General features: G+C 30.7%; 1 protein-coding gene across 1 annotated transcript; it reads right to left on the bottom strand.

Moving 5' to 3' along the window:
- Positions 1-1,892: 1,892 nt before the first annotated feature.
- On the bottom strand, positions 1,893-6,238 carry LOC141301990 (cyclin-dependent kinase inhibitor 1B-like). The gene is made up of 3 exons (XM_073832189.1): positions 5,534-6,238; positions 5,089-5,211; positions 1,893-2,311 (listed from the first exon to the last, which is right to left on the bottom strand). The coding sequence occupies exons 1-2, from the start codon at positions 5,970-5,972 to the stop codon at positions 5,099-5,101; spliced, it is 552 nt and encodes a 183-aa protein (XP_073688290.1). The 5' UTR covers positions 5,973-6,238; the 3' UTR covers positions 1,893-2,311; positions 5,089-5,098.
- Between the last annotated feature and the right edge of the window lie 2,485 nt (positions 6,239-8,723).

Below are 8,723 nucleotides of genomic sequence, written 5' to 3'. Positions count from 1 at the left end.
ATTTAGATTGCCTAAGATTTTTTTAATATTTTAATATTAATTATTAATATTAATGTTAAAAAAATGGCCAACATTTTTTTTTATATATAAGTAAATATATATTTGTAGAAATATATCTTTGGCCAACCTTGTTGAAAAGAAAATTAAATATACTTTTCAAAAAGCATTTCAAAATATATTTATATAAAACAGGTTTTAGCATAAAGATTTTATTTTTTCTAGATATATATTTTTAAAAATGGTCCAAACATTGTTTAAATATATATTTTGTAATGCTTTTGAAAAATTTGAAAATATGTTTTATATATATATATATATATATATATATATATATATATATATATATATATATTAGGGCTGGGCGATTAATCGAAAAGTAATCGAAATCGACATTCAGAACCTATAATCGATCAAATTTTTCCAGGTCAATTATTTCAATTACTTTCCCTTTAAAAACACTACTGCGTGTGGAGTCACGTGACCCCGCTCCGTTACGTTGCGTTATTCCGCAGACATGTCGATGGAGAGCTTAAACAGTATTTATACAGTAAAAAGTATTTACAGGATATACAAGTGTAATGTTATTTAGAAGAGATACTGCTTATTTTCTACTTTTAATATTTATTATTATTATTTTATAAATTTATTTTGTTTCAGTTAATTAATTTCAGTTGTTCAACACTGATGTTCAATAAATAATCATAGATAGTAGATAGTGTGTGCACCCTTCATTCAAAAATCTCTTACTTGTAATATGTGCGCATATTTACTGTACAAAACTTGTCAGTGAACTATGAGGGCAAAAAAAAAAAAAATTATTTAAATATAATTAAATATAATTTTATTAATGAATAAAATAATCGTTCATTAATCGTAATCGGGTTAAAATGTTCAATTAATCGAGATTTTGATTTTAGGCCAAATCGCCCAGCCCTAATATATATATATATATATATACACACACACATTTTTAAAAGCATTAAAAATATATATTTTGCCTAAGAATTTGAACGCACTTACATTCCTAGATGATGGTTTAATGCACATTTAAGGGTCTGAACTGACAATATATTATAAAATGTTCAAATAAGACAGATGTGGGTTGAAATAATTTAATTCTCTTTTAATTGATTGCAGCACATTGTATAACCACACAAATGACAAAAAAAGCACTTATCAAATATTTTAATCAGGCTCAGTTTGCAACCTCTTACAAAGTGTTAAAATAATATTTTTAAAAACCAGAAACTACCAAAAAAAAAAGCATTTACAAAAATAACGACTCAAACCTTTGACCAAAAAAACCCCCATTTTTAATTTCCAAAAAAAAAGCTTGACATAAATAAGTTAGTTTTAATTTTCTCAGTGTTTTTACAAAGTTATGTACACAGGTACACTTCAAAGTTTACACAAATACACAGGCAAGTGTAAATCGTTCAAATATTAATATTTACTTTATAAATACAGTTATGCATCAGGTTTCACCACAGAGTGTTACAGATGCATACGCAAAGAAAAATAAGGCATAATCAAGGGTGATTGAGTCAAAAGTGAAACCAAAAAAATATCAGTAGAAAATTTCACGCAAATTACAGATGATCAAGAAACGTCTTAAAAAGAAATAATTTAAGAGGGTGAAAGAGACATTTCACCTCCAAGGAAGTGCCTGATACTTGTAATACTGGTCGATGCTACAAGGTTTGACCTCAAGAGTTTGAACTTTTACTTTTTCTTTAACATCACCTTCAAAAAATGAACAAAAACAAGAGGCTGAGATGTTCAGATCCATCTGGATCCATTCATAGATTCAACTGGTATTTTGTGTACCTCATCTAACCAAAAAAACAAAAACAAACAGCCAATAATAAAAAAAAAAAAACAGCATTTAGGAAATAATCTACACACGGCAACGGTGGCTCTTCAAGTCAAACCAAACTCACACCTCCACAAAAAAAGAAAAAAAAAAAAAATAGAATTTTCCAACATAATACTAATTATGTGCTACATACGAAAAGGAACAAATATATATTTATATACACAGGTAGTAAGAAAAACAAAAATGAGCAAAAAAGGAAATTCAACCTAATTGCACACTGCTACATACACTGCTTTACGAGGCAGTTGCTTTTTTTTTTTTTTTTTCTTGGGTGCCAGAACTTTAGTGTTTGTTTCAGTGCTTGAACACACTCTTAGAGTTGATATGTTTGATTTTCCACTCGTTCCTCCAATCGCTCGTCCGTTTTTCCCAAAAAAAAAAATCTTTCGTTCAGCAAGCACTGAGGTCACCAAACCCACGACATCGACTTCAGCCCTGTCAGGAAATATGAGAGAATTAGGAACATGCTTTTAATGAAAATAACAGATATATTATTTAGTATGATTGTCCTTTTTTGTATGAAAGCCATGGAATTAAAAAAAAAAAAAAAAAACACATTACAACTTTTTATCTCACAGTTCAGTTGCAAGTTGCAATTCTGACATTTTCCTCAGGATTACAAGAAAACTAAGTTTATTTAAGGTATATAGAATTATAAGCTTGTATTTTACAAAACTGAATTCATTTTAAATCTCAGTTGTGATTTGTTTCCAACACACATAAATAAAGGTAATTGCAATATTAAAATCAAATATTTACATCTTGCAATCTTGCAAAATAAATTAGTTTGTTTGTTTCCAACAAACAAAAAATTATAGGCAACTGCAAATTTTTTTGTAAATCACACAATTCTGACTTTTGTGCACACATTTTTTTTGACAAATCTTGCAAATGAGTTTAGTTGTTTCCGACACAAAATACATAAAAAAAGAAATACATAAATAAAAGGTAATAGTAATTTTTACTCGCAGTTGCAAGTTTATATCTTGCAATTCTGACTATTTTTGTTGTTGTTTTAGACACAAAATATACAATTTATATATATATAGTATTAGTGATTTTTAATTACACAAATCAGTTTTTTGTTGTCGTTTTAGACACAAAATACATAAAAATAAATAAATGGTAATAGTGATTTTTACTCGCAGTTGCAAGTTTATATCTTGCCATTCTGACTTTTGTGCAAATTTTTCTGACAAATTTCGCTAATGTTTTTTTTTTTTTGTTGTTTTAGACAAAATACATTAAAAAAAAAATAATATATATATATAGTAATAGTGACTTTTAATTAAACAAATCTATTGTTTGTTGTTTAGACACAAAATACATAAATAACTATATAAAGGTAATAGTGACTTTTAATTACATAAATCTGTTTTTTGTTGTTTTAGACACAAAATGCATTAAAATAAATAAGGTAATAGTGATTCTAATCACACAATTCTGACTCTTTCCTTACAGTTGCAAGTTCATATCTTGCAATTCTGACTTTTTCACACAAATTTGTGACAAGCCTTGCAAATGAGTTTAGTCATTTGACAAATTACATAAAAAATAAATACATACATAAAAGGTCACAGTGATTTTTACTTGCAGTTGCAAGTTTAGATGATGCAATTGTGACTTTTTGCACAAATTCTTTTGACAAACCTGTTATTTGTTGTTTTAGATGAAATATAAAATAAATATATAAGGCAATAGTGATTTTTGACAGACTTTTTTCCTCTGCACTCAGAGTTTATATCTCACAATTGTTCCCAGCACACAACACATTAAAAAAAAAAAAATCCATAAAAGGCACTTTAATCTCACAATTTGGATTTGAATTTCTCGCAATTCTGACTTCTTTTCTCCCCTCACAATTGCAATAAAAAAGAAAGTCTTAAATTATTGACTCAGAATTGTAAGAAAAGCCCAATTCGTGGAAAAAAGTTATTATCCCGTGGCGGAAACAAGCGTGCAGGTTTTTGTGTCATTATTCACCTGGTTTATTTTCTTCACTGTGCATACTATAAATACTTTTATATTTATATAGCGATATTGTAAACGTTAACAATCATGGCAATAAAACTCTGTTGACTCTAAGGCAGAGATAAGGACAGCACGCATGTGAGTCACACCATAACACAAACCAGACGAGCTGTAAACCCGCAAAAAACTGAATGAAAACAAAAAAACAAAAAAAAACAACACACTGGAAAATGAGATCATGAAGCGTTTTGAGTCCCACCAAAGCAAAACACACTTCATTACTAATGTTATGACTTTAGCAATGTGCCGCGACCGGCTCTTATTTGCTCATTGACCAGCAGCCCGGTGACATTGATTTGGCAGGACGCTTTCTCACATGACTAAGTGAGGTAACACTAATCTGCAGTTACATCAGATTTATGGACTCAATTTAGACTTGAAAACAGCATTTAAATACGTCTTCAGGTGTGGCATTTTAAAGCACTGAGCAAATCAACACAGTTTTACATGCGTGGAAACACGCACGTATAATAAACGAGGGTCCAGGTGTAAATACAGCAGAAAATGAGTGAACACTGCTGACGTGTAAAATTTTTTTCACTCTGAAGGAAACTCGAGCTCTCGTAGTAAACCCACCGTGATTAACCCTTTCACCGACTCCAAGACTGCTCTTCAATTACAGTGAACAAAACTCTTTCTACATCAGATTTTTTAACTTACTTAGAACTTAGAAATTGCTAGTGACTTTAACAAAGAAACTGCAAGTTTAACACATTAAGTGAAATTTTTTAAGTAGAAAAACTTAACACTTTTTTGTTAAATGTTGTCCAATAAACTTTAAAAATTGTACTTTGAATAAAACGCCAATGTTTTACATCCACATATCTATATCAGATAGATTACAACATAGTAAAATAAAGGCAAACAGAGTGCTAATGCAATATGATTAAAATTAACTTATCTAAAGCGGTTTTGACACACCATTTAATTCTTCTCTACTATTTTCAAACCAAAAACAGCATTTTTTTTTTTCTCTGAAAATGACTCAAATGTTCAAGTATAAAAGGAAAAATAAAGGCAAACCTGGTGCTAACGCAATATGATTAAAATGAACTTATCTAAAGCAGTTTTGACACACTATTCGATTCTTCTCTACTATTTTCAAACCAAAAACAGCATTTTTTTTTTCTTTGAAAATTACTTAAATGTTCAAGTACAAAAGGAAAACCAGTTGTGCTCACCTCACTAGGTTTATGTGGCTGTCGGGTTGGGGTGTTTTCTGGGTTTTTTGGGCTTTCTGGGCGTCCGGGTCACTTCTTCTACACAGATGTGCGAGCGTTTGCTATGACACGACGAGTCTGATACTAAAAAAACATGAAACGAAACAAACACTGTCATTTACTAAAACTAAATGTGAAAGTGTCATCCACCCATCATTGCGAATTGTTTGGAGTAACATTAGAGCATATTAAATCAAATTCAACTGTGTTGCAATGCGTATTAAATTTGTAAAGTACATCAAACTTTAGGTTTCACAAGCCAAAGTCAAAATGCAATTGCATGCAGGTGTGATAGATATAGATAGATAAATCATTTTTAATATACTGAAAAAGTTATGAGTTATAATTAAACGCATAAACGCGTATCTGAAATTGAAGATCGATTCATAGATGAAGCAGCACCTACCGAGACAGGAGGATCTCTTCCTCTGCTCTCGGTCTTTTTCGGGCGTCTCCGCGCTCTGCTCCGTTACCCGACAGTCGTGATTGCCATTAACATCCACATCCACATTATTATCGTTATTATTCCCAGAGGAGCAAATATGAAGATTGGAGCCCTTCCCCCGCTCCGATCTGCTGTAGAAACCGGGCACCGAGCGAATATCCAGGGCTTCCCACTGGTATCTGCCGTCGGTGCGCGGCGTGTGCGTGGAGAAGTCGAAGTTCCACGCGTCCGCGGACGCGTCCTCCATCGCCTTCAGCTGCCGCTGGAAATCCTTCTTTAACTCTTCATGATCCACCGGACCAAACAGGTTCCGACAAGCCGACGGCTTGGGCTGATCGGACAGTCGCGCTTCCATCCGCTCCAGCGTCGGGCTGCCGTTAGACAAGCGCACGTTAGACATTTTAAGGCGTTCGAGATGAAAACACAAACCCAACAGCTGTTACAAAGCGTTCCTTCCTGCGTTAACGCGATCCAAAGCGACGGGCGTAAAGGCAAGCTCGCCCCTGGTGCGCCGCATGAGCGAAAAACACGGACGGGCGACGATCATCAAAACAAAAGCAGCGTTCGCGATGGCCACTCCTGTCAACTGCGCGTCGTAGTAAAAAAAGGGGAAGAGAAATAACAAGGCGAGGCTTTTCGGCGCCCAATATGGCGATGAAAAAAAAACGCGTGATTGACACAAAGAGCTCTTTAAACGACCAGGGCAGCGCCGTGGATTGGTGCATCGGAGATCCGCCTTCTCGCAGCGCACATCCCCCACTCACAGGCCGAGAGAAAGAAATCAACAAACACCCTCGACGAGCCTCCGAGTTCTGACTGCAACGAGTCGCTTCGTTCGAATGAATCATTTTCGAATCGGTTCACTAAACGATTCGCTGATGCGTCGCACTTAAGGTAGCTTATTACCTTATTAAAATTTATTTTGAAAAATGTGAAATATTTTTACTATTTAAAATAACTGCGTTCTATTTGAATATATTTTAAAATATAATTTATTCCTGTGATTTCAAAGCATTTTTTTAGCATCATTACTCTAGTCTTTAGTGTCACACGATCCTTCAGAAATCATTCTAATATGCCTTATTATTAATAATATTTAAAACAGTTAAAGCTTTTGTAACATTATTTAAATCATAGAAATTAATACTTTTATTTACCAAGGATGCTTTAGCAAGCACAGATGTGAATTTTACGTGTTTAAAAACTTATTAAAAGTTATTTTGAAAAATGTGAAATATTTTTACTATTTAAAATAACTGCGTTCTATTTTGATACGTTTTAAAATATAATTTATTCCTGTGATTTCATTTTTTTTAGAATCATTACTCTAGTCTTTAGTGTCACACGATCCTTCAGAAATCATTCTAATATGCCTTATTATTAAAACAGTTGAATACATTTTTTTTTAGGATTCTTTGATAATTAGAAAGATCCAAAGATTAGCATTCATGTGAAATAAAACATTATTTGGGGAAAGAAATTAATACTTTTATTTACCAAGGATTCTTTAGCGAGCACAGGTGTGTTTTACATGTTTAAAAATTTATTTTGAAAAATGTGAAATATTTTTACTGTTTAAAATAACTGCTTTCTATTTTAATGTTTTAAAATATAATTTATTCCTTTGATTTCAAAGCATTTTTTTAGAATCATTACTCTAGTCTTTAGTGTCACACGATCCTTCAGAAATCATTCTAATATTCCTTATTATTATTTAAAACAGTTGAATACATTTTTTTAGATTTCTTTGATAATTAGAAAGATCCAAAGATTAGCATTTATGTGAAATAAAACATTATTTGGGGAAAGAAATTAATACTTTTATTTACCAAGGATGCTTTAGGAGCACAGGTGTGAGTTTTACATGTTTAAAAAATTTATTTTGAAAAATGTGAAATATTTTTACTTTTTAAAATAACTGCTTTCTATTTTAATACATTTTAAAATATAATTTATTCCTGATTTTAAAGCAGTTTTCTTAGCATCATTACTCTAGTCGTGTCACATGATCCTTCAGAAATCATTCTAATATGCTTTATTATTATTAATAATATTTAAAACAGTTGAGTACATTTTTCTTAAGATTCTTTGATGAATAGAAAAATCCAAAGATTAGCATTTATGTGAAATAAAACATTATTTTGGGAAAGAAATTAATACTTTTATTTACCAAGGATGATTTGGCGAGCACAGGTGTGAGTTTTACGTGTTTAAAAACTTATTAAAACTTATTTTGAAAATTTTTTATTATTTAAAATAACTGCTTTCTATTTTGATACGTTTTAAAATATAATTTATTCCTGAGATTTCAAAGCTGATTTTTTTAGCATCATTACTGCAGTCTTCAGTGTCACATGATCCTTCAGAAATCATTCTAATGTGCTCTATTATTAATAATATTTAAAACAGTTAAAGCTTTTGTAACATTATTTAAATCTTAGAAATTAATACTTTTATTTACCAAGGATGCTTTATCGAGCACAGATGTGAATTTTACGTGTTTAAAAACGTATTAAAATGTATTTTGAAAAATGTGAAATATTTTTACTATTTAAAATAACTGCGTTCTATTTGAATATATTTTAAAATATAATTTATTCCTGTGATTTCAAAGCTGATTTTTTTTTCTTCAGTGTCACATGATCCTTCAGAAATCATTCTAATATGCTTTATTATTAATAATATTTAAAACACTTGAGTACATTTTTCTTAGGATTCTTTGATGAATTGAAAGATCCAAAGATAAAGCTTTTGTAACATTATTTTGGGAAAGAAATTATAGAAATTAACACTTTTATTTACTTTATTATTATTATTAATAATATTTAAAACAGTCGAGTACATATTTCTCAGGATTCTTTGGTGAATAGAAAGATCCATAGATCAGCATTTATGTGAAGTAGAACGTTTTTATAACATTATTTTGGGAAATAAATTATAGAAATTAATACTTTTATTTACCAAGGATGCTTTAGCGAGCACAGTTGTGAATTTTACGTGTTTAAAAACGTATTCAAATTTATTTTGAAAAATGTGAAATATTTTTACTATTTAAAAAACTGCTTTCTATTTGAATATGTTATAAAATATAATTTATTCCCGTGATTTTAAAGCTGATTTTTTTTAGCATCATTACTCTAGTCGTGTCACA

This window comes from Garra rufa, chromosome 25 (genome assembly GCF_049309525.1).
Source record: "Garra rufa chromosome 25, GarRuf1.0, whole genome shotgun sequence".
In the NCBI taxonomy this organism is placed as follows: domain Eukaryota; kingdom Metazoa; phylum Chordata; class Actinopteri; order Cypriniformes; family Cyprinidae; genus Garra; species Garra rufa.
Note: the sequence above shows the minus strand (reverse complement) of the source record. Positions and strands in the feature narration are given on the sequence as shown.

Bases quoted from the DNA above. Each gene is read 5' to 3' on its own strand.
- LOC141301990 (XM_073832189.1), bottom strand. From the start codon at position 5,972: ATGTCTAACGTGCGCTTGTCTAACGGCAGCCCGACGCTGGAGCGGATG. The intron at 5,212-5,533 runs GTAGGTGCTGCT...ATGTTTTTTTAG, and splicing joins GAAGAGATCCTCCTGTCTCG to TATCAGACTCGTCGTGTCAT.